We start from the raw sequence: 27,395 nt of genomic DNA on the forward strand, positions 1-27,395 counted from the left end.
ACTCCCATTTCCACCCCTTGGTTCCTGGACCCATGGATCCTGGCTATGGGAGAAACAGCACCAAACAGCGGATGCTGATTCAGAGCATATACAACTTCTTAGAGAACATTGCCCCAGACTTTCAAGGTATTACTGCCTAGTTGGCACCATAATTGATTTTTCAAAAGGCCATTCCACCGTTCTATCAATCCAGCTGCTTCTGGATGATGGGGAACATGGTAAGACCAGAGAATTCCATGAGCATGTGCCCATTCCTGCACTTCATTTGCTGTGAAGTGTGTTCCTTGATCAGAAGCAATGCTATGTGAAATACCATGACGATGGACAAGACATTCTGTAAGCCCATGGGTGGTAGTTTTGGCAGAAGCATTGCGTGCAGGGAAAGCAAACCTATATCCAGAGTATGTGTCTATTCCAGTTAGAACAAATCGCTGCCTCTTCCATGAAGGGAGTGGTCCAATGTAATCAACCTGCTGCCATGTAGCTGGCTGGTCACCTCGGGGAATGGTGCCATATTGGGGGCTGAGTGTGGGTCTCTGCCACTGGCAGATTGGGCACTCAGCAGTGACTGTAGCCAGGTCAGTCTTGGTGAGTGGAAGTCCATATTGCTGAGCCCATGCATAACCTCCATCCCTACCACCATGACCACTGTGTTCATGAGCCCACTGGGCAATGACTGGAATTTCTGGGGAAAGAGACTGACTGGTATCCACAGAACAGGTCATCTTATCCACTTGATTATTAAAACCTTCCTCTGCTGAAGTCACCCTCTGGTGTGCATTCACATGGGACACAAATATGTTCATGTTTTTAGCCCACTCAGAAAGGTCTATCCACATACTTCTTCCCCAGACCTCTTTGTCACCAGTTTTCCAATTATGGTCTTTCCAAGTCCCTGACCATTCAGCCAAACTATTAGCAATAGCCCATGACTCAGTATTTGAATGCACCTCTGGCCAGTTCTCCTTCCAAACAAAATGAACAACCAGGTGCACTGCTCAAAGTTCTGCCCACTGGGAGGATTTCCCCTCACCACTCTCCTTCAAGGACACACCAGAAAGGGGTTGTAGTGCTGCAACTGTTCACTTGCGGGTGGTACCTGCATATCGTGCTGAACCATCTATAAACTAGGCCCAAGTTTTCTCTTCCTCAGTCAATTCAGTGTAAGGAACTCCCCAAGAGGCCATAGCTCTGGTCTGGGAAAGAGAAGGTAATGTGGCAGGAGTGGAGACCATGGGCATTTGGGCCACTTCTTCATGTAACTTACTTGTGCCTTCAGGACCTGCTCTGGCCCTATCTCATATATACCATTTCCATTTTACAATAGAGTGCTGCTGCACACGCCCAAAGTTATGGCTTGGTGGGTTGAACACCCAGCTCATGATAGGCAATTCAGGTCTCATGGTAACTTGGTGGCCCATGGTTAAGCATTCAGTCTCTACTAAGGCCCAGTAACAGGCCAAAAGCTGTTTTCAAAACGAGAGTAGTTATCTGCAGCAGATGGTAAGGCTTTGCTCCAAAATCCTAAGGGTCTGTGTTGTGATTCTTCTAATCTTTAAACTTTAAATGTTAACAGACTAAACTCACCAATGAAAAGATACAGATTGTCAGAATGGATTAAGAAATATGATCCATCTATACATTGTTTACAAGAGACTCATCTTAGACCCAAGAATAAAATAGATTGAAAGTGAAAGGCTGGAAAAAAATGTTCCACACAAGCTGTAAACAAAAGAAAGCAGAAGTAGTTATACTAATATCAGACAAAATAGACTTTAAATGTGAAGACATCATAAGAGATTAAGACAGACACTATATATTAATAAAAGGGACAATTCATCAAGAAGAAATAACAATCATAAATGTTTATACTCCTAATCAAGGAGTTCCAGAGTACATGAGGCAAACTTGGCAAAATTGAAGGGAGCAATAGAAATTTCAGCAATAAGTAGAAGATTTTAATACAGCACTCTCCTCTATAGAAAGAACAACCAGGCAGAGGATTAACAGAGAAATAGAGAACTTAAACAATTTAATAAATGAATTGGACCTAACAGACATATATGGATTATTACACCCCAAAACACCAGGATGTACATTCTCCTCTAGCACTCATAGAACATTCTCCAGGATAGATCATATGCTGGGGCACAAAACAGGTCTTCATAAATTTTAAAAGACTGAAATTATTCAAAGCACTTTTTCTAATCACAATGAAATGAAGCTGGACATCAATAACCACCAAAGAACCAGAACTTTGACGAATATATGAAGATTAAAAAATGCACTCTTAAACAACCAGTGAGTCAAAGAAGAAATTGCTAGAAAATCGGTAACTATCTGGAAAAGAATGTAAATGAGAATACGACGTATTAGAAGTTAACTGTGACAAAGGCAGTGCTGAGAGGGAAATCTGTTACCCTAATACCTGTATTAAAAAAAGAAAAAATTGGGGACTTAACTGCTCATTTGGAGGAACTAGAGAAAGAACAGCAAACTAACCCCAAAGCAAATAGAAGAGAAATAACAAAGATTAAAGCAAAGTTAAATGAATGGGAGAACAAAAGACAACGGAGAGAATCAGTAAAACCAGAAGTTGGTTCTTTGAGAAAATAAATAAAATCAATGAACCACTAGCAAGACTGACAAAAAAAAAAAGAGAGGATGCAAATAAACAAAACAGTAATGAGAGGGTTGTCGTTACTATGGACCCTGGAGAAATAAAAAATACCAAAAGAGGATACTATGAACAAATAACGTCAACAAACTTGTGCTGGTTTGAAAGGATGTGTGTCCCCTAGAAAAGCCATGTTTTAATATAAATCCCATTTCATAAAGGCAGAATAATCACTATTCATTACTGTATGTTTGAATCTGTAATTAGATCATATCCCTGGAGATGTAACCCAATCAAGAATGGTTGTTAAGCTGGATTGGGGGAAATGTGTCTCCACACATTTGGGTGCGTCTTGATTAGTTTCTGGAGTCCTATAAAAGAGGAAACATTTTGGAGAATGAGGGATTCGGAGAGAGCAGAGAATGCTGCAGCACCACGAAGCAGAGAGACCATCAGCCAGCAACCTTTGGAAATGAAGAAGTAAAACTCCTCCCGGGGAGCTTCATGAAACAGGAAGCCAAGAGAAGAAGCTGGCAGATGATGCCGTGTTCGTCTTTTGCCCTTCCAATGAAAGAGGAACCCTGACCGTGTTCACCATGTGCCTTTCCAGATGAGAGAGAAACTCTGACTGTGTTTGCCATGTGCCTTCTCACTAGAGAGATAGACCCTGTACTTCATCGGCCTTCTTGAACCAAGGTATCTTTTCCTGGATGCCTTAGATTGGACATTTCTATAGACTTGTTGCAACTGGGACATTTTCTCAGTCTTTGAACTGTAAACTAGCAACTTATTAAATTCCCCGTTTAAAAGCCATTCCGTTTCTTGTATATTGCATTCTGGCAGCTAGCAAACTAGAACAAAACTAGACAACTTAGATGAAATGGACAAATTTTTACAAACACACAAACAACCTGCACTGACTCAAGAAGAAAAAGATCTCAACAAACCAATCACAAGTAAAGAGATTGAATCAGTCATCAAAAATCTTCCTACAGCAGGGCCTTAGCACATGCTATTCCCTCTGTATGAATCATTCTTCCCCCAAATAAATACATGGCTGAACACATCATCTTGTTCAGATCTCTACCTGTTACCTTCTCAACAAGGCATTCCCTGAGCAGCCTATCAAACACTGCAACATCTCCCACACCCCAAGCCCTGACACTCCATAACCCCTTCATCATCTTTTGTCCTCAGGATATTTTACAACCTAACACAAGGGGCTGCAAACTATAGGCAATGGGCTAGATCCAGTCTACCATTTATAGATAATGTTTTACTGGAATGCAGTTACCATTTTCTCATCTATGGCTGCCTTCACACTACAACAATAAAGTTGAAAAATTGCAATAGCTCATTGTTCTAGTTTGCTAGCTGCCAGAATGCAACACACCAGAGATGGATTGGCTTTTTTTTTTTTTTTTTTTTTTTTTTTTTTAAAGGAAAGACAGAGAGAAGGAAGGAAGGATAGAAGGAAGGAAGGAAGGAAGAAAGGGAAACATCTTTAAACATTTTCTTGTTTTTATTGTATTCTGTTTCTCCGTTTTTGTTACATGGGCTGGGGCCGGGAATCGAACCGAGGTCCTCCGGCATAGCAGGCAAGCACTTTGCCCGCTGAGCCACCGCGGCCCGCCCAATGGATTGGCTTTTAATAAAAGGGGATTTATTTTGTTGGTTCTTCAGAGGAAAGGCAGCTAACTTTCCACTGAGGTTCTTTCTTACATGGAAGGCACAAGATGGTCTCTGCTGGTCTTCTCTCCAGGCCCCTGGATTCCAACAACTTTCCCCGGGGTGACTTCTTTCTGCATCTCCAAAGGCCTGGGCTGAGCTGCTAGTGCTGAGATGAGGAATGCAGAGCTGCTTAGCTGTGCTACGTTGTGATCTCCCATTTAAGCACCAGCCGATTAAATCAAACGTCACTCATTGCAGCAGACACGCCTCCTAGCTGACTGCAGATGTAATTGGCAACAGATGAGGTTCATGTACTGTTGGCTTATGTCTGCAGCAGCAAGATTAGGTATGCTCACCTGGCCAAGTTGACAACTGAATCTAACTAACACACTCATCTAAAGACTAAAATATTTATGTTCTGGTCTGTTACAGAACATGTTTACTGACCCCTGCCCTAATGAATTGCCTATGGAATATAAGCCCCAGAAGATCAGAGACTTTATGTTGGTTTGCTGCTACATTCCCAGTACAAATAACAGTGTCTAGTGCACAGTAGGTGCTTAAGAATATTTGTTGAGTGCTGGATGGAGAAATGAAGGAATGAATAATGAATTAATATAGTTGAGTCAGAAGATCTAAGCCACACTAATGACTTTTCTTCTTCTAAAACCATTTTTATTGTGAAATACATAGAAAAATATCCAAAACACAAAAGTACAGGGTAATGAATAATTATCAAGTAAATATCCATGAAACTATCACCTAATTAAAAAAAATAGGTATGGCTAAAAAGAAATATTTCTACAAAGGAAAGTGTCATGGTCAGATTCATGTGTCAGATTGACCAAGTGGTGGTACCTGTTTGGTTGGGCAAGTGCTGGCCTGTCTGTTGTGATGAGGACATTTCATAGAATTAAATCATGATCACGTCAGCTGCATCCACAGCTGATTCCATTTGTAATCAGCCAAGGGGAGTGTCTTCTGAAATGAGTGATGCTTAATCTAATCACTGAAAGCCTTTTAGGGAGGATTCAGAAGAGAGACAGTCTCTCTTCCTGCTTCAGCCGGCGAACCTTTCCTGTGGAGTTCGTCCAGACTCTCCGTTGGAATTGCTGGCTTCACAGCCTGCCCTGCGGGTTTTGGACTCTGTGTTTCCACGGTTACATGAGACACTTTTATAAATTTTATATTTGCGAGTGTTTCCTGTTGATTCTGTTTCTCTAGAGAACCCTAACTAATACAAAAACCGTTGGCTTTTTTATTTCCAAGGGAATTTTATCAAACTTTCCAAAAAGAACTAGCACCAATCCTGCTCAAACTTGAAGAAAAAGGAACTCTACCTAATTATGAAGTTAACATCACTCTAATACCAAAACCGGGTTAAGATGCTATAAGAAAGCTTAACTACAGACCCATCTCCTTAATGAACATTGATGCAAATTTTTCAACAAAGTACTAAAAAATCCAACAACACATTAAAAGAATTATACATCACAACCAAGAGGGGTTATACCAGGGATGCAAGGGTGGGTCAGCACAAGAAAATCAATTAATGTAATACAACACTTAAACAATTTGAAAGGGAAAAAAAATCACATGATCATCTCAGCTGATGCTGAAAAATCCTGAGAAATCTATACAAAGTTACTTGAGCTAATAAACAAATTTGGGATATAAAATTAATGGGTAAAAATCAGTAATGTTTTTATACACAAGCAATGACCTAACTGAAGAGTCAATTAAGGAAAAAAATTCCATTCAAAATAGCAAGTAAAAGAATCAGATATCTAGGAATGAACTTAACTAGGAATATAAAGGACTTGTACACAGAAAATGACATAACATTGCTAAGAGAAATCAAAGAACATCTAAAATAGGTGAAAAGTCATTCCCTGCTCATGGATAGGAAGGTTAAATATAGTTACGATGTCAGTTCTTCGCAAATTGATCTACAGATTCAAAGCATTACAAATCAAAATTCCAACAACCTCCTTTGGAGACTTGGAAAAGCTAGTTACCAAATCCATCTGGAAGGAAAGAGACCCCAAATAGCTCAATTCTAAAAAAGAATGAAGCGAGAAGATTAACATTTCCTGATTTCAAAGCTTACTATAAAACCACAGTGGACAAAACAGCTTTGTACTGTTGCAAAGATAGAAGTATTGACCAATGGAATTGAATCAAGAGCACAGGAATAGACCACCAAATCTATGGTCAACTGATATTCAATAAGGCTCCCAAACCCCTGAACTGGGCCAAAACAGTCTTTCCAAGAAATGGGCATGGAATATCAATAGCCGAAGGAATGAAAGAGGACCCTTACCTTATACCCTATATAAAAATTAACTCAAAATGGATCAAATACCTAAATATAAGAACCAGTACAGTAAAACTACACGAAAATGTAGGGAAACATCTTCAAGACCTTGTAAGAGAAGGTAGCTTCTTAAACTTTACAAGCAAAGCACGAACAACTAAAGAAAAAACAAACAAATGGAAACTCCTCAAAATCAAATACTTTTGTGCCTCAAAAATATTATCTTTGCCAAAAAGATGAAGCAACAGCCAACTCAGTGGGAGAAAACATCTTGAAATCTCACATAAGATAAAGGTTTGATATCCTGTATGCATAAAGAAGTCGTACAACTCAACAACAAAAGGACGAATAACCCAATTATAAAATGCACTAAAGGTATGAATAGGAATTTTTCTCAAGAACAAATACAGACGGCTAAAAAGCACATGAGGAGATGCTTATTTTCATTAGCTATAAGGGAAATGCAAATCAAGACTACAATGAGAAACTACCTCACACCTTTAAGAATAGCTGCTATCAAACAAACAGGAAACTACAAATACTGGAGAGCACATGGAGAAATTGGGACACTTATGCACTGCTCGTGGGAATGTATAATGGTAGAGCCGCTATGGAGGACACGTAGGGACATGTAGGGATTTCTTATTACACCACAGCTATTTTAGGATTAAATCCTGAAATGAGAAAGGCAGAGTGGCAGGAAGCTAAATAGAAACAATTGCTGAGTGAAGCACCTTTTAGGGATGGACTGGGATTGAGAGGGGTTGTTCATGGGTGATTCATCTCCACTCCATTGAACCTTCTTGATTGTTTCCTGCGATTGAGGTAAGTTTTGAACTTGTAGTAGTTCATTTGTGAGCTGATAGCAATGCTGTCTGTTGTTCCAAGACTAACTTCCTGGTGATTAAAATAGCTGAGTCCGGGTGGCAGAAATTACAAGTATAAAAGATCCTTTGATGACAGTTTTTTGTAGATCTAAATTATAATGCACATCAACTCTGTCTGCCCTGAAGGAGAGTAGTTGCTTATATAGTGTCACTTCAGACTTGCCAACAGGTGAACTAAGGAACAACTTGTTAGAAGAGCTTCTGTATATTTGTTTCAGAAACTGTAACATAGTCACATGCAGCAGCCAGGGCAAGGAGCTCTAGAATAAGAAAGAAATCCCCGCATACAAAGAAGTGTATACACCTGGGAAACCCTAGAAGCAGTTAGGAATTTTCTGCAGACGCCAATTTAAGTTTACATTTTGAAGATCTAAAGGAAAAATAAAATGTAACAGTTTGTAGTCTAGAGGTACCTCTTCCTTTAGGTATAGCTGAATGCAAAAGTTCATATAATTTTGTCTGGGCATTTGTCATTTTCCCTTCATCTCAGCTTTGCTTTCCTCTGTTACGGTGTCCTTCTCAGGGAAATCCTATAAAAGCCTTGTGAGGCCCATTTAGGCTAGGCCTCTCTTAATTCCAAAATAAATGAAGTGCCATGGATGAAATGAGGCATGACTCTTTTTGACTGAAGCTGCATCTTTTATAAGTACATATGTTCTACATGTGTGTTGCTTTAGCACCCTGACAACTCCCATATTATTGCTTCCCCTATGCACAGAAGCTACTCTGGTTTGTAATACTTTCAATGTGTGCCATTCATCTTTTTTTTTCTTAATTTTTATTGTGGCACATATATGTGACATAAAACTTTCCACATATTAACCACTTTCAAGGATACAATTCAGTGGTATAAATTTCATTCATGATCCTGTGCTACTGTCACCACCATCCATTACCAAAACTTCCCTATCACCCCAAACTCTGTACCCATTAAGCATAAACTTCCCATTTCCTATCCCGCTCCCCACCCATGGTAGCCTATAACCTGTTTTCTGTCCTTAGGCATTTTTTACATTTTTATTTCAGTGGAAACATTCTGCTCATCATTAGCTTTAAGTGCCCTTTCTAACTTTATTACTTTGGCTTCCAAATGGAGTACTATAAATATCTATTAGGTGTTCTACACTTTGGGTGTCCACATGCACAGTCCTCATTTTTTCAAAGGTACAGTCACCTAAAATATCTAAAATCTATAGCTTCCTCTATCTCCGTTTTAGAGCTACCTTTGTCCTTCTATAGGCTTTAAGATCATGTTATGCACATACATGCGTGTACACACAGATGCAGATGTGAGGGCCCTATTTGTTGTCGTCAATACCGTGTAACAATCACTGAGATAGAGGGAAACAGTTTAGTTTTCAAATTAAAACTTTATGCTGCTTGTTGGTTAGAGTCCTGAGTATTTGTCTGTATTCAAATGCTGGACTTTATCTTCTACTACTTTGGTAGAGTAAAATTTTCAATGGAAGTACAACGAATCAAGAGAATGTTATTGTAATTTTCTTTGGAGGCTGGAATTGATTATGGTGTAGTGACCAATACTGTTTTGCATTGCTTCTTGTTTTTTTCATTTATTTCTCTTATTCTAGGCACTTGAAGAGGCCCAGAAAGCTATTCAGCAACTCTTTGGCAAAATCAAAGATATCAAAGACAAAGCAGAAAAATCAGAGCAAATGGTGAGTTTAGGTTCCTTCTTAATTTGTTTGCATCAAAAGAGGAAGTTTTCCTCTCCCAGTCATATTAATTAACGGGCTTTCTCTCCCACTTCTCATTAACCACAATCATTCCTCATCTTTAAAACAAGCCCCTGTGGATACATTCCAGAACGAGTCAGGAGAAGTTGCTAGACTTACAGTGACTCACCCTGTGCTGCCCTACATTTGCAGTCCTGTTTTTAAATAGGAAAAAATTTTCTTTTTCCCTTTTCCCAAAAATAGTATCTTAGTCCTTTTGGATTCCTTTCTGTAGCATTTGTTTATATCATGAATTTCTCAATTAAAAATATAACGTGTAACTTCATATCACATTAAAACTGTTACAGGAGGTGGGATGCGTCTTGCCCATGGTGCATGCTTATGATTTTGATTAGTTTCTCCAACTCTACAAGTTTGTGTGAGGTACCCAGAAGACGCCTCTGCTGACTGAGAAGTCCACGTTCACCGAGGCTAGCACTGTGAATTGCTAGACACTGGACTGGATCTTGGGTTCAAATTCTGACTAATTAGCGTAATGTTTCTGAATTCCAAGTGCTTCTACTGTAGAATAAGGATAAAAACATCTACCTCACAGGGTTGTTGTGAGAATTGTATGTATGAGGAACTTTGAGTACAGTCCTAGGCTCATGTTAGTTGCTCAATGCATGGAACATTACTATTATTATTAATGTCCTTTTTGTTGTTGTTGTCATTTATAAAAACTCCCAAATCCTTACAGGCTTCTCTCCCTGGTGTCCTATAATACACTCCAGGAGCAGATCTGAGTTCACATTTCCATGTACCCTTCAGTTCTCTTCATTGACCATTTGACAGGATAGGGGAGGATATGGAATATAGGATGGGAGGCTAGACCTTTAGCAGACCTTTTCACCTTTGGTTGGAGGGCATAGGGGCAACAAACAGTGTGATATGGTAGTGCAAAGCCTGGCTTCTGAAGTCAGGCTGCTTGAATTTCAGATCCCAGTCCCTCTGCTTAGTGTCTGAGTGACCTTAAGCAAATTACTTAACTCCTGTCTACTTTAGTGTCCACATTAATGTAGATACAGATTATAGTCAATATCTGTATCTCAGAGCTGTGGGGATTAAGTGAGCTAATGCATGACTCACAGTTAGGCACTGAATAAGTGTCTGTTGTTGCTATTTTTATCATGAGCCTTTTCTCTTCCTACTCCTAGGCACGCAATGTTAGGGACCTCAGTTAACCAAGTGAGAGGTCAAAGGAGAAGAGATATTTCATCAAAGGAATAACAATTAATATGTGTGCTTCATAACAGAATTAAATGGTTGAGTATGATCAGAGAAGGACTTAGAGTCATGGTCCCTTTCCCCAAGATGTGCTATACTCAGCACCATCTGCGGGCCATTGAAGTGTGATTATCAGATGTGACTTCTGTTAGAGTTTGTTGTATTCAGATTTCTGGTTCATCAATATCCTTATGATACTAACTTGCAGTTTGGGACAGTATATTCCCTTTTCCAGCTGAGGGTGGAATGCAGCGACTTAAGCTTGAGTAGGCTGCTTCTAAAGTTACTGGATGTTTAATTTTAAAGCAGTTAGCTTTTCTGGACAATGCGTTATTAAAAGGAAGAGGAGGTAGGAGGAGAGAATGTATTGAGCGCTTTCAGTGTGCCACATACTATGCTAATCCCTTTATACAAGTATTCTAATTTAACCCTCAGAGCAAACTTATGAACTCTATTATGATCATTATTATTTTTCTGATTACCCGTTTTATAGATGAGAAAACTGAGACTCAGTTAAGCTAAGCCACTTGTTCTAGGACACAGAGTTTTTGTAAATGATAGAGCTGGGATTTAGCCCCTGGCCTGCCTGACTCCAAAGCCTACCATAGCATGCTGTGCTGTTTTTGGCTGTCCATGGGTGATAATTAAAGTAAATTAACAACAAATATTCTAGTTTACAGACTGCTCTCATGTGAGTCTAGTTCGGACAGGCTGCCCTGGTAAGGCCTGCGCACCCCATGTGTGTGACTTACTGTTCTAGTTTGCTAGCTGCTGGAATGCAATATACCAGAAACAGAATAGCTTTTAAAAAGGGACATTTATTAAGTTGGAAGTTTACAGTTCTAAAGCTGTGAAAATGTCCAAATTGAAGGAAGAATATAGAAATATCCAATCTAAACTATCCAGGGAAAGATACCTTGGTTCAAGAAGGCTGATGACATTCAGGGTTTCTCTCTCAACTAGAAGGGCACATAGTGAACATGGCGACGTCTGCTAGCCTTCTCTCCAGGCTTCTTGTTTCATGAAGATACCCCTGTGGCATTTTCCTTCTTTGTCTCCAAGGATCTCTGACTAAGTGGTGGTTCTCATGTCTCTGAAGCTTTTTCTAAAGTGTTTCCTCTTTTAAAGAATTTCAGTAAACTAATCAAGATCCACCTGGAATGGGTGGAGTCACATCTCCCTCCAGTCAAAGATTAATACCCACAGTTCAGCATGTCACATTTCTGTGGACATAATCTAATCGAGTTTCCAACCTACAATCCTGAATAGGTATTATAAGAATTGGCTGCTTCCACAAGACGGAGCAGGATTAAAATATGGTTTTTCTATGGTGCATAATCCTTTCAAACTGGCATACCTACCATTGATGGTTTTGTTTAGAAACAGCAAGTACCTCATTCTGCCTAGAGAAACATAGGATATATGGTAGGAGTAATAGGAGATCCTTGGAATGAAGAGACCAGTCAGCTCTTGTGCAGAGCAGTGAGGGCCTAAATAAAGAGCAGAAAGAAAGGGACAGGTTCTTAATAGAAGGCAGAGGAAGAATATACAAGATTCATTTACTGATTAATGGTGAAGGGAATGGTAAGAGTCATGGATGGCCTTTACCACTGTGATTAAAGATCCCCTGATGATAGGACTGAAGCAAGGAACCTAGCAAGAGACATAGGGATTTTTTTTTGGTGGGAAAGATGATAAAGATTGCAGTGTTAGAAGTATGTAATTACAATATTAGACCAAACTCCTGTATAAAGTTATTATACCACTCCTGATCTTTTTTTGTCCCATACTCAGTTATTCATTAAAGAGATTGTAAGTATTAACATTCCTTTGTTCTTCCTCATGCAAAAACATTTTTAAATTTGTAAGTTTAGTCACTATCGTTGTACACTCTAGGCATGCCTAGATTATACCTTCTCAGTCTTTATCATCTATCTTTCCTTCTGATTTCATTTGTGCCCCCAGCCCTCCTCCCTCTATCATTCTCACATTCAGCTTCATTCAGTGTATTAACATTATTGTCCCACTTCATTCCTGAGTTTACATTTTTAGTGACTAAAATATACTTGTAATCTTAGATACAAGTCTGACCTTGCATGTGTGGTACTTGAGTCTTGTAGTCCAGTTTTTCCAACAATAAACTCCATTTGGGGTGAAAGATAAAGCTCATTTCAGTTTCATAATTGAGGGTTTTATAACCCTGGGGAAAGTCTCTTGAAGAAATACCAAATTGAATTTAAATGGGCTTATTGGAAATTATTTTGATTTTGTGTTTTGAGAATGTTTGTGTTTTCCCCAAGCGCTAGCCTGATGTTTTCCCTTGTTTCAATTTGCATTATTTTCTTGTGAAGCTACTTGCAGATGGGTTTACATCATTCTTACCATCCTTTCTCTCCTGTGGTTTTCTATATTTAGGTTAAAGAAATCACCCGCGACATTAAGCAGTTAGATCATGCCAAACGCCATCTGACCACCTCAATCACAACGCTGAACCACTTGCACATGTTGGCAGGTGGCGTCGATTCTCTTGAGTAAGCAACATCAACTTTCTTTTTGGGGTCCACAGAAAATAAAGAAAATGGCATCTTACGTTTATTCACTTCTCAGTCAGGAAAGTCTCACTCTCCTACCCCACATTCTGCAAATTTGCCTCAAATGTTCAGTCACCATTCTTACTTTATTTATTTATTTATTGCCATTTTTATTTCATGCCCTGTGGTGATCAAAACCATAACAAAGACCTAAAGCTTTGATGTGAGGCGAAATTGAGTCAGAAGGAGACTAAAAAAGCCTATGAGGAATGACCCCAGGAATGTGGGTCATTTACAATGGGTAGATCTGTGCCATTAAGGCAGACAAGGGAATTCAGGCCCATAATCACTCCTCACAGTCTCTAAACTGAGTTGTGCTGTCATTGAATGTATCATATGGAAACCCCCACTTTTTAAAAGACAGTTACTTCCTGTTTGACTGGTAGTGGAACTTTGGGGATGATAGAAATGGCATTAAAAGGACAAACTGATTGTTTATCAAAAAGAAACCATCCAAAGCCTCCTTTAATAGCAATATTCTGATATTCTAGTTTGCTTCTACGGGCTATCTCAAGCTGAGAATTCCTCCTGTTCCAGCCTCAGTGTGATTCCATGTGTGGACAGAGAACGCATATTCACAGAAACTTAGATACAGTATCCAAAGTCTTGGGGTAGAGTGAAGGGAGCTTTGAGGGAAAGTGGAGGAAGGAGCTGGCTTGTTCTTGACCTCTCCCAGGCCTTGTACTGAGCCTTCATACTCCCGGGAGCAGCAATCGGTGAGACCAGCAGGCCAGTGGGGACTGGAAGAGCAGTTTCCTTTGTCTCTCTCCTCAGATGCTCAGTGTTCTTCACAAAACTATCAGACCAAGCAATGATAGGAACATAATACATTGGCTTGAATTTGTACCTGTCTTTTTAAATGCCTCAAGGGAAGTCATAAATTACAAATGTAATTTAAACGGCCAACCCTAATGAAAAATTTAAATCTAATATTCTATACTTCCTTGCAGTGTGTAACTGTTGATTTTATCAGCATCCTTTTATTTAAGTTTCATTAACCTTGACAGTAGGGAAACCTGGCGTGACTGACACAGAGTTGCTTAATATTGGCTTAAAACCAATGTTTGGGTTAACATATAAATGCCCTTAGTTGTGCTCTAGGAAAATGTGTTTGATTTCTCCATATTAATAGTCTTCTGATAGTAACATTCCTACCCGTTTTCTGTCAAAAGCCTACTAATCTCATTGTATCTAACCTAAATACCAAACCCATAGTCTTTCCAGATTTCCCTCCCCCAGTAAGTATCCATTATCCACTTATTCTTTTGTACCCTCACAACACATAACTTGTATTTGTAATTAAAACTGTCTTTATCCCACTTAGTACTACTTAGATGTACATTTGGCTCTATTAACATCTCCTCTATTAACTGATGTCACTTTGAGAATTTGAACCTTGTCTTGTTTTTTTCTCCCCAGTGCCAGTATCATACATATCCAGTGCTCAGTATATGCTTATTAAGTTGAGTTGATGCCCATTTTGGAGTGCATACTAGCTTGTTATGCATCTGTATTTTATGTCCTTATGGCTTTTCTGAGTTCTCAACTTCTTATTTCTTTGTAGGGCCATGACCAGGCGAAGACAGTATGGAGAAGTTGCTAATCTCCTTCAGGGTGTAATGAATGTTCTGGAGCACTTCCACAAGTATATGGGAATTCCACAGATCCGGCAGCTTTCTGAAAGGTAAAATGTCATTGGAGAAAATGATCTTCCCTTAAGAAGAGACGGTGTTAGGAAGTGCTTGAACACTGAGCTCAGTATATTCATTAGACTCTTATTGTAGGAAGAAACCTTAGATGTCGTCTGATCTAACTCAATCTAACACAGGTTGCCAACTCCTTACCATGTCTTCTAAAACTACCTATAGTTAGATGGTTGCCTGGTGTTCTAGTGTATTAGCTGCCGGAGTGCAACACACCAGAGATGTATTGGCTTTCAATAAAAGGTGATTTATGTAGTTAAAGAAATATTTAGTTAGTTATTTAGTTCAGAGGAAAGGTAGCTAACTTTCAACTGAGGTTCTTTCTTACATGGGAAGGCACAGGGTGATCTCTGCTGGCCTTCTCTCCAGGCCTCTGGGTTCCAAACAACTTTTCCCGGGGTGATTCCTTTCTGCATCTCCAAAGGCCTGGGCTGAGCTGGGAGTGCTGAGATGAGATATGCTGAGCTGCTTTGGCTGTGCTATGTTGAGCGCTCTCATTTAAGCGCCAGCCAATTAAATCAAACATCATTCATTCCAGCAGGCACACCTCCTAGCCGACTGAGATGTAATGAGCAACAGATGAGGTTCACATGCCATTGGCTCATGTCCACAGCAATAGAACTAGGCACCTTCACCTAGCCAAGTTGACACCCAAATCAAACTACCACACCTGGCATCATTGGAATGGCCTTAAATGAATTATATATATAGACTACTCTAAGTTTCCCATATTTATAAGAGAAACTTGCAGTTATCCATTTCTTTGTAACTAACCTCCACAAAATCTAGTGGCTTAAAACAATTTTGCTCATGTAATTTTGCTCTATGCTCAGTGGGAACAACTTGGTCTTCACTTTGTGCATCATTAACTGGGGCAGCTCAAAACGGGGCTTCATGGCTGGTAAATGGGTGCTTGCTGCCAGCTGGGAGCTCAGCTGGGGCTGAGGGCTGATATTCTGGGTTGTTCTTTATGGACTGGTTAGGCTTCCTCCAGTGAGAGTTCCAAGAATGAGCATCCCAAGAGAACCAGGAGTTGGAAGTCACGTAGCATTACTTCTGCTTTAGTCACAAGTCTGCCAAAATTCAAGGAGTGGAAACATAGACCCTTCATATCACCCCCCAATTAGAGAAGTGTTGAAGTCACATTGGTAGACAGACTGTGTAGGATGGGAGAAATCAGTGGCAATCTTTGGGAAATGTAGTCTGCCATTGAAACTTCAGATGTGGCCCAGTAATGACTTGCTCTCTTATAATGTTGCTCTCTCTTCTCACCAATGTCAAGTTTGAATCCCAGATTCAAGTAAAATAGAAAAAAGGATAGGTACTTAGAAACTTGATGAGGATTCTATAGGAGGATGAGGGGTGGTGAATTAATGCCTTTTCTATTCTTTAGAAATGGCAGCAGGAAAAATACTGTGAAGGCAGAGACAATCATGATTGAAAATCCAGATCTTTCTTGCTGCAAAGAAGAAACAAGAGGCTGGTACTTAGAAGCAGCCATTATTTTCAGCCCTGCCTTTTTAATAAGTCCAGATTTGCTACAGGCTTATCTTCCCTTAAGTTTCTTTATTTTAATTACATAAGTAATTCATATGCACATTTTCTTTAATAAAGTCAACATACTGATAAAACTTAAGTTCCCTTGAGCTACCACATCAAATCCCAGTGTCCTCCTTAGATGTAGTGACTATTATCAATTTAATGTGTATCTCTCCAGATTTTTATCTGTAGAATCTCATAAATCTATAGTTTTAGTCTGTGGTTTAGTTTTTTCTGTTTTGCTTTAAATAAATGGTTTCATGCCATCTGTTTCATCCTGGAACTTGCTTTCCTTTTTAACTTTAAAATGTATCTTAGGGCCACGGTGGCTCAGCAGGCAGGAATGCTTGTCTGCGATGCCAGAGGACCTGGGTTCAATTCCCGGTGCCTGCCCATGTAAAAAAAAAAAAAAAGAAAGAAAAATGTATCCTAAAGATTTTTCCACATCTATATGTATAGACCTACTTCATGCTTTTAATTGATGTGTAGAATTCCACTGTATAATATACCATAGATTATTTAATCATTTTCCTATCACTAAATGGCATGTTTCTAGTTTTTAAAATATACCCTCTTGGGCGGGCCACGGTGGCTTAGCAGGTAAGAATGCTTGCCTGCCATGCCCGAGGACCCGGGTTCGTTCCCCGGTGCCTGCCCATGTTAAAAAAAAAAAAAAAATACACCCTCTTTTGCACATGTATGAGTATTCCTTTAGAATAGATTTCTTTAGAATAGAACATTTCTTTAGAATAGAAGGGATTATGTGCATTTAAAATTTACATAACTACTGCCCATTTGCCCTCCAAAAATACTTTATTTATTTATTATGCTGTCTGCACAGTATGCAAGTACTTATTTCCCCAGGTTCACAACACACCATGGTACTGTCAGACTGTTTTTACTTTTATGCAGCTGATGGATGAAAAATGGTATCTAGTTGCTTTAATTTCCACTTGATTATTGGCCATTTGCATTTCCTCTATGAAGTCCTATTTATATCCCTTGACTTTTTGTCTCTTGAGTTTTTTATCCCTTTCTTATTGATTTGTAGGCATTCTCTGTATAGGCTGAATGTTAATTCTTTGCCAGATCTCGTAGAACTTGCTTGTAAAATCATCTGGGCTGACTACCTGTTTTAGAGGCAGATCTTTGGCAGTCCTTTCCATTTCTTCTATGATAATTGATCTATTAAGGTTTTCTACATCTTTTTGGGTCAGTTTTGGGACTCCATGTGTTTTTGAAAGCTATCCTTTTTGTTTAGGTTTTTAAATTTGTTGGTATAAAGTTGTATATGACATTCCCTTAGAATTTTAAAATCTTATCTATAGCTGTAGTTTGTTCCCATTTTGATTTTGTTGTTTACCTGCCCCCCCTTTCTATCTCTGTCTTTTAATCAGATTTGTCATAAGGTAGTGGGATACCGTGGTCTTCTCAAATATCGATTGGCTCTTTGTTACTATTTTCTCTTTCACTGATTTCTTCTCATATCTTTATTAATTTCTTCCCTTTGTTTTATTTGGATTTATTTTAGTATTTGTCATTTAATTTGATGTCATAAAATTCTCCACTGAATGGCTTTGCCATCCCACTAATTTTGGAATTTAGTGCTTTTAAGCTTATACTTTTCTAAATAGTTTATCATTTCTGTTTTTCTCTCCTTTTTAACCTAAGAATGTTTTACAAGTATGTTTTAAAAATTCCTATGTGTTCTTATATATTATTTTTGGTCATATTTTTGTAGTTAATATCTAATTTAATTATATTGTGATGTGTGAATATGGCCTGATTGTACTTTCTGGCATTTAAATTTTCTTTGTGGCCTAATACATTGTTATTTTTTGTTAATGTGATAGTGTGTTTGAAAATAATGGGCCCTCTGCTTTCCACAAACTTCTATATATCACTATAGGTTAAGTTGTTAATTCTGTTATTCAAACCTTTCTTAGCCTATATATTTTAATCTTTTAATATGCTAATTTCTGAGAAAAACTTGTTAAAATAATGATTGTAGTTCATCAGTTTCTCCTGATTTTCTGTCAGTTTCACTTTTTATATTTAGAAACTATTTATTTATATTTAGAAGGTCCATAAATTAGATTTGTGACTCAACGTATTTTTGGTGGCATGTACCTTATTTCTATGTGAAATATCTTTCTTTGTCCTTTTCCTACTTTTTACCTTCTGTTCTAGTTTGCTAGCTGCCAGGAATGCAATATACCAGACACAGAAGGGCTTTTAAAAGGGGGAATTTATTAAGTTTCAAGTTAACATGTTCTAAGGCTATGAAAATGTCCAAATTAAAGCAAGGCTATAGAAATGTTTAATCTAAGGCATCCAGGTAAAGATACCTTGGTTCAAGAAGGCCGATGATGTTCAGGATTTTTCTCTTAACTGGGAAGGCACATGGTGAACATGGCAGCATCTGCTATCTTTCTCTCCAGGCTTCTTGTTTCATGAGCTCTACCAGGGGCATTTTTCTTCTGCATCTCCAAAAGTCTCTGGCTGTGTAGGCTCTCTGCTTTATGGTACTCTCGTTATTCTAAAAAGGGACTTTCTCCAAAATACTTCCTCTTTTAAAGGATTCCAGTAAACTAATCAAGACTCAAGTAAAATAGATGGAGTCACATCTCCTATTCAACATTGGGCTAGTCACATTTAATAATCTAATCAGGTTTCCAGCATACAGTGCTGAATAGGGTTTAAAAAGAATGATTGCTCCCACAAGATTGGATTAGGATTAAGACATGGCTTTTCTGGGGCACACAGATCCTTTCAAATCAGCACGCCTTCCATCCTATTTTTATCTTCAATACTAAAACCCATTAACATGTACTACAATTACTTATATGTTTAGATTATCATTTACCTTCCCTACCAGAACATAAAGTTCCAGAAGATAGCAACTTTGACCCTTTTTATTCGTGGTTGTATTCCTGGTATTTAATAGTGCCTGGCTCATAGTAGATGCTCAATAAATATTTATGGAATGAATGAATGAGTAAAAAAACATTTGCTTGTTTTTTACTCCTCAGATCATTCTTATCACCTCTCATGTTTATTTTATCATCTAGGGTTTTAGTTCTGGATTATTATTTATTTGTTTTTTTGTTTGTCTTTACAATAAGTATTCATATAGCCTTAACAGGAAATTGTGCCCTTTTCCTCCCTCACCACTTCTTTTTTTTCTTGCTGAAATATATCATCTGGTTATTCTTTAAGAGAGGAATAATGGGTGGAATCTTTTGCATGTGACACTGCATTATTTCATTGAAAATGAATAATAGTTTCATAAATAATAGTTTGACTAGATATAGTATTATGCTTTCAAAACTTGTTCTTCTCAGCACTCTGGAGATCTTATTCTATTGACTGGCATTTTTTTGTTACCTATTAAAAATCTGAAGTCAATCTGGTACTTTTTCCTTTATAAGATAACATTTTTGTTTAATTTTATATTGCTCTGGAAGCATTGTGATTTGGGGGAATGGGGGAGGACTCAGGAATTTTATTAGGACAAGGACATAGATCTACTTATTGTATCCTTAGTCTGAGAACTCATGAGTCTCTCAAATTCTGAGAGAGTAATCTCTCTCTCTCAATTTTTTTTTTTTAAATAATCTCTATGCTTTGTTCTGTCTATTCTTTCTTTTTGGACTTCCTAGTATATGAATATTGGAACTTCTGGATCTGCTGCCATATTTCTTAATTTTCTTTTGCATTTTCCATCTCTGTCTTTTTGAGTTGCCTTCTGAGAGAATTCCTCAGCACAGTTTTCCTGTTTTAATTCATTCTTAAATTGTGCCTGTTCTGCTCTTTGGCCCATGTGCTGGTTTGAAAGGAAGTATGGCCCCTAGAAAAGCCATGTTTTAATCAAAATTCCATTTCATAAAAATGGAACAATCCCTGTTCAATACTGTATGTTTGAAACTGTGATTGGATCATCTCCCTGGATGATGCGATTTAGTCAAGAGTGGTTGTTAAACTGGATTAGGGGACGACGTGTCTCCACCCGTTTGGGTGGGTCTTGATTGGTTTATTGGAGTCCTATAAAAGGGGAATAAGAGACTCAGAGAGCAGAGAATGCTGCAGCACCACGAAGCAGAGAGTCCACAAGCCAGCGACCCTTGGAGATGAAGAAGGAAAATGCCTCCTTGGGAGCTTCATGAAACAGGAAGCCAGGAGAGAAAGTAGCAGATGATGCCTTGCTTGCCATGTGCCTTTCCAGCTGAGAGAGAAACAGTGACTGTGTTCGCCATGTGCCTTTCCAATGAGAGAGAAACCTTGAACTTCATTGGCCTTCTTGAACCAAGGTATCTTTCCCCGGATGCCTTCAATTGGACATTTCTATAGACTTGTTTTGATTGGGACATTTTCTCGGCCTTAGAACTGTAAAAAGCAACTCATTAAATTTCCCTTTTAAAAGCCATTCCATTTCTGGTATATTGTATTCCAGCAGCTAGCAAACTAGAACAGCCCAGCTGTTAAGTTTTATTTCAACAATCCAACTTTTTTTTTATTGCTGCATATTATATAGACATATATGGTATAATCATCCAAAGTGTATAGTCTGTGGTTCACAATATCCTCATATAACTGTGCATTTATCATCACAATCCACTTTTTTTCTCTTTTTTTAATGAAAAATAATGTATATACAAAAAAGCAATAAATTTCAAGACGCATTTCAACAATTAGTTGTAGAACAGATTTCAGAATTTGGTATGGCCTACAATTCAAAAATTTTAAATTTTTACTTCTAGCTGCTCTAAGATACTGGAAACTAAAAGAAATATCAATATAATGATACAGGAATCGTACTGATTTGTTAAACCGTACCTTCTCTATATAACTCTACCATCACGTTTGATCTTTCTCCTACTCTTGATAGGTATTTGGGCTGTGCACATTCTAGTCTTTTCATATTGGAAGGAGCTGTCGATAATGTGGGATAGGAGGACAAAACTAGTTGATGTTCTAGAGAGGTTGGCCCCTTTGCATTTCAGGACCTATCTGGTCCAGGGACCTATCTGGAGGCTGTAGGTTTTGGAAGGTTACCCTAGTGCATGAAACCATTGTAGAATCTTGTATAATGCCCTAGGTTTGGCAGGAGTGGTTTTGTTTGGGATTTGGCAAACTATGAGAGTAGCAATCTCCAATGAACCTTGCATAAGAGTGACCTCCAATATAACCTCTCGACTCTATTTGAACTCTCTCAGCCACTGCTATCTTATTTGTTACACTTCTTTTCCCCCTTTCGGTCAGGATGACATTTCAACCATCCAACTTATTTTTTTATTTATTTTTTAAACATAGCAACATACAAACACGAACATTCTTACCATATGGTCATTCCGTTCTTGATATATAGTCAATAACTTACAATACCATCACATAGTTGTATACTCATCATCATGATCATTTCTTAGAACATTTGCATCAATTCAGAAAAAGAAATAAAAATACAACAGAAAAAAATTCATACATACCATACCCCTTTCATTGATCACTAGCATTTCAATCTACTAAATTTATTTTTTAACATTTGTACCCCTATCATTTATGTATTTTTTTAATTCTTTTTTTATTAATCAAAAAAAAGAAAAGAAATTAACACAACATTTAGAAATCATTCCATTCTACACATGCACTCAGTAATTCTTAGTATCATCACATAGATGTATGATCATCATTTCTTAGTACATTTGCATCGATTTAAGAAAAGAACTAGCAAAACAGCAGAAAAAGATATAGAATGTTAATATAGAGAAGAGAATTAAAATAATAATACTAATAAAAAATATATATGTAAAAAAAGGGAAAAGAAAAAAAACAAAAACAAAAGATACAAACAAACAAACAAAAAACTATATTTCAGGTGCAGCTTCATTCAGTGTTCCAACATAGTTACATTACACTTAGGTATTATTGTGCTGTCCATTTTTGAGTTTTTGTATCTAGTCCTGTTGCACAGTCTGTATCCCTTCAGCTCCAGTTACCCATTATCTTACCCTGTTTCTAACTCCTGCTGGTCTCTGTTACCAATGATATATTCCAAGCTGATTCTCGAATGTCAGTTCACATCAGTGGGACCATACAGTATTTGTCCTTTAGTTTTTGGCTAGACTCACTCAGCATAATGTTCTCTAGGTCCATCCATGTTATTACATGCTTCATAAGTTTAGTCTGTCTTAAAGCTGCATAATATTCCATCGTAGGTATACGCCACAGTTTGTTTAGCCACTCGTCTGTTGATGGACATTTTGGCTGTTTCCATCTCTTTGCAATTGTAGATAATGCTGCTATAAACACTGGTGTGCAAATGTCCGTCTGTGTCTTTGCCCTTAAGTCCTTTGAGTAGATACCTAGCAGTGGTATTGCTGGGTCGTAATCCATTCTGCCATTCTTTGTCTTTTGATTGGGAAATTCAGTCCATTAACTTTTAGTGTTATTACTATTTGGATAATATTTTCCTCTAACATTTTGGCTTTTGTATTATATATATCATATCTGATTTTCCTTCTTTCTACACTTTACTCCATACCTCTCTCTTCTGTCTTTTCGTATCTGACTCTAGTGCTCCCTTTAGTATTTCTTGCAGAGCTGGTCTCTTGGTCACAAATTCTCTCAGTGACTTTTTGTCTATAAATATTTTAATTTCTCCTTCATTTTTGAAGGACAATTTTGCTGGATATAGGAGTCTTGGTTGGCAGTTTTTCTCTTTTAGTAATTTAAATATATCATCCTACTGTCTTCTAGCTTCCATGGTTTCTGCTGAGAAATCTACACATAGTCTTATTGGGTTTCCCTTGTATGTGACAGATTGTTTTTCTCTTGCTGCTTTCAAGATCCTCTCTTTCTCTTTGACCTCTGACATTCTAACTAGTAAGTGTCTTGGAGAATGCCTATTTGGGTCTATTCTCTTTGGGGTGCGCTGCACTTCTTGGATCTGTAAATTTAGGTCTTTCGTAAGAGTTGGGAAATTTTCAGTGATAATTTCTTCCATTAGTTTTTCTCCTCCTTTTCTCTTCTCTTCTCCTTCTGGGACACCCACAACACGTATATTTGTGCGCTTCATATTGTCCTTCAGTTCCCTGATCCCCTGCTCAAGTTTTTCCATTCTTTTCCCTATAGTTTCTGTTTCTTTTTGGAATTCAGATGTTCCATCCTCCAGTTCACTAATTGTAGCTTCTGTCTCTTTAGATCTACCATTGTAGGTATCCATTGTTTTTTCCATTTTTTCTTCTTTGTCCTTCACTCCCATAAGTTCTGTGATTTGTTTTTTCAGATTTTCTATTTCTTCTTTTTGTTCATCCCATGTCTTCTTCATGTCCTCCCTCAATTTATTGATTTGGTTTTTGAAGAGTTTTTCCATTTCTGTTCGTATATTCAGCATTAGTTGTCTCAGCTCCTGTATCTCATTTGAACTATTGGTTTGTTCCTTTGACTGGGCCATATCTTCCATTTTCCGAGCGTCATCCATTATTTTCTGCTGGTGTCTGGGCATTTGATCAGATTTCCCTGGGTGTGGGACCTGGCTGGTTGAAAGGTTTTTCTGTGAAATCTCTGGGCTCTGTTTTTCTTTTCCTGCCCAGTAGGTGGGGCTCGTGGCGCTCGTCTGTCTGCGGGTCCCACCAGTAAAAGATGCTGTGGCTCCTTTAACTTGCCAATCCGAATCTCACAGATGGCCCGGGAAACCGCGCATAGAGGGGGGGTCGCTGGCCGCCGTGGTTTGGGGGAGTGCCGGTCCAAATTGCCCAGCTGGCCCGAGACGCCAAGCATGGCGGGAGGGCCCCACTATCCAACGTTCCCAGTCAGACCGGGGAGCCACGTGCGTGGAGGGGACCCCAGTCGCCAGCCGTCCCGGCCGGGAAAACGCGCGCCCCTCGGGTATCTCACCGCAGCGGATTCTCCCTGCCCGTTCAGCTGTTCCAGAATAGGGTACGCTGTCTTTTTGGTCTCTGTCGTGGCTCCGGGAGCTGTTTCGTATTGTTTCTGTTTCTTTAGTTGCTTTTCTGGAGGAGGAACTAAGACCCACGCGTCTTACTAAGCCGCCATCTTCTCCGGAAGTCCCATTTATGTATTTTTAACCCAAACATCTGTACGTAAGGTAGATAAAACGAGCATCACACCCAGGGTTTTCACACACACAGTTACATTACGAAAGCTATATCACTATACAGTCATCTTCAAGAAACATGGCTACTGGAACACAGCTTTACATTTTCAGGCAGTTCCCTCCAGCCTCTCCATTATACCTTAACTAAAAAGGTGATATCTTTATAATGCGTAAGAATAACCTCCAGAATAACCTCTTGACTCTGTTTGAAATCTCTCAGCCATTGACACTTTATATTGTCTCATTTCTCTCTTCCCCTTTTGGGTTGAGAAGGTTTTCTCAATCCCTTCATGCTGAGTCCCAGCTCATTCTAGGATTTCTGTCCCGCATTGCCAAGGAGATTTTTACCCCTGGCAGTCATGTCCCATGTAGAGAGGGGGAGGGCAGTGAATTTGCTTGTCGTGTCGGCTGAGCAAGAGAGAGGCCATATCTGAGCTACAAAAGAGATTCTCTGGGGGTGACTTTCAGGCCTGATTTTAAATAGGCTTAGCCTATCCTTTTCAGGGATAAGTTTCATATGAATGAACCCCAAGATTGAGGGCTCAGCCTATTGATTCCGTTGTCTCTACTGCTTGTGAGGATATCAGGAATTCTCCACATGGGAAGTTGAATTTTCCCTTTTCTCGCCATACCCCAAAGGGGACTTTGCAAATGCTTTTTTATTTGCTGTTCAAATCACTCTGGGATTTATTGGGGCATCACTCTGGACAAACCTACAAAATTCCATGCCCTACTCAAGGTTCCATGAACTTATGGTGTTTAATTAAACTGTACACATAAGTTATATTAGGAAATGCACTAGTCAAAATATAAATTTTGCATCAAATAAACATTTTTTGCTTTAGTCTCACACATAAGTTAAAGTTTTAAAATATGAATTTACCATCTATTTTCAGCACCCTGCAACGCTGACATTCCTTTGTTCTTCCTCATGCAAAAACATTTGTAAATTTGTACATTTAGTCACTGTTGTTGTACACTCTAGGCATTCCTAGATTATACTTTCTCAGTCTTTATGATCTATCTTCCCTTCTGATTTTATTTATGCCCCCAGTCCTCCTCCCTCTATCATTCTCACATTCAGCTTCACTTAGTGTACTAACATTATTGTATTACAGTTTGGTAGTATTGTGCTATCCATTTCTGAATTTTTACAATCAGTCCTGTTGCACGATCTATAGCCCTTCAGCTCCAGTTACCCAGTATCTACCCTACTTCTATCGCATGATGGTCTCTGTTCTTAACTGAAATTCTCCAGTTTCATTCACTAATGTTAGTTCATGTCAGTGAGACCATACAGTAGTTGTCCTTTTGTTTCAGGCTAATCTCACTTAGCATAATGTCCTCAAGGTCCATCCATGTTGTTACATACTTCATAACTTTATTCTGTCTTATAGCTGCATAATATTCCATTGTATGCATATACCACAGCTTGTTTAGCCACTCTTCTGTTGATGGACATTTGGGCCGTTTCCATCTCTTGGCAACTATAAATAATGCTGCTATAAACATTGGTGTGCAAATGTCCGTTTGGATCCCTGCCCTCATGTCCTCTGTGTAGATACCTAGCAATGGTGTTGCTAGATCATATGGCAGTTCTATACCTAGCTTCCTGAAGAACCGCCAAACTGCCTTCCACAGCAGTTGTACCATTTGACATTCCCACCAACAGGGGATAAGTGTGCCTCTTTCTCCACATCCTCTCCAGCACTTGTCGTTTTCTGTTTTATTGATAATAGCCATTCTCATGGGTGTGAGATAATATCTCATTGTGGTTTTGATTTGCATTTCCCTAATAGTCAGGGAAGTTGAGCATCTTTTCATGTGTCTTTTAGTCATTTGTATTCCCTCTTCTGAGAAGTGTCTGTTCATGTCTTTTGCCCATTTTGTAATTGGGTTGTCTGTCTTTTTGTTGTTGAGTTGAACAATCTCTCTAGACCTTTAGCTGATATATTGTTTCCAAATATTGTCTCTCATTGTGTAGGCTGTCTTTTTACTTTCTTGGTGAAGTTCCTTGGTGCACAAAAGTGTTTAATTTTGAGGAGTTTCCATTTATCTATTTATTTCTTCAATGCCCTTGCTTTGGGTGTAAGGTCTAGGAAACCGCCTCCTATTATAAGATTTATAAGATATTTCCCTACATTTTCTTCTAAAAATTTTATGGTCTTAGATCTAATGTTTAGGTTTTTCATCCATTTTGAGTTAATTTTTGTATAGGGTGTGAGATATGGATCTTCTTTCATTCTTTTGCATGTGGATATCCAGTTCTCTTGGCACCATTTATTTATTTATTTATTTATTTATTTTAGTGAACATGTAATGGATTTATTTATTTGTTTTTTAAAATTTATTCATTTAATTTTTAAAAAATTTTTGCAGATGTGGTCTCTTCCCCATCCCACCATCACACCCTCCCCCAGTAATCTGTAATCTGCTATCTCTGCGAATTTACCATTTCTAGTAAATGCTGATAAGTATCATAACATTTTGTCCTTGAGTGTCTTCATTGTCTCACTGAGGGGATATTTCAGGTTTCTTCCATGTTGCAGCATGTCTCATTGCATCATCTTTTCTCATGGCCAAACGACATTCTGTTGTGTGTATGTACTCATTTTGTATATCCATTCATTTGTTGATGCACGTTTGTGCTTCCACCTTTTGGGTATGATGAATAAGGCTGCCATAAACACTGGTGTTCAAGTTAGAAAAATAATAATAAAAGGAACAAATCCTTTGCAACAGTTTTAAATAAAAGACAGCCTTTAGGGTTTGATTTGGGGAGGGCAAAAATGTCAAACGTTGTCAAGTTTGAACAGTATGTTAAATAGAAAAATGTGTTATTGTGAAACAGTAGTTGGTTCCTTATTTAACCAAAGTGACAACAAAATGTCTTCTAAATTAATGGATGATAAGGTCAAGCTAAACCTCAACAAGGAATTTTATTCTGATATGGCATAGAACCTTTGTCTTCTAGTCAAGAGTACTCAGATGGTT

At 38.4% G+C, this 27,395-nt stretch overlaps 1 protein-coding gene across 1 annotated transcript in view; it reads left to right on the plus strand.

Annotated features, from left to right (window-relative positions):
• Nucleotides 1-27,395, plus strand: part of VPS53 (VPS53 subunit of GARP complex) — a 269,084-nt gene that overhangs the window by 101,624 nt on the left and 140,065 nt on the right. Inside the window, exons 5-7 of the mRNA XM_077165441.1 lie at nt 9,082-9,168; nt 12,868-12,983; nt 14,608-14,727. Coding sequence (XP_077021556.1) covers nt 9,082-9,168; nt 12,868-12,983; nt 14,608-14,727 — 323 coding nt within the window. The remainder of the gene's footprint in view (nt 1-9,081; nt 9,169-12,867; nt 12,984-14,607; nt 14,728-27,395) is intronic.

This window comes from Tamandua tetradactyla, chromosome 6, assembly GCF_023851605.1.
Source record: "Tamandua tetradactyla isolate mTamTet1 chromosome 6, mTamTet1.pri, whole genome shotgun sequence".
NCBI lineage: Eukaryota > Metazoa > Chordata > Mammalia > Pilosa > Myrmecophagidae > Tamandua > Tamandua tetradactyla.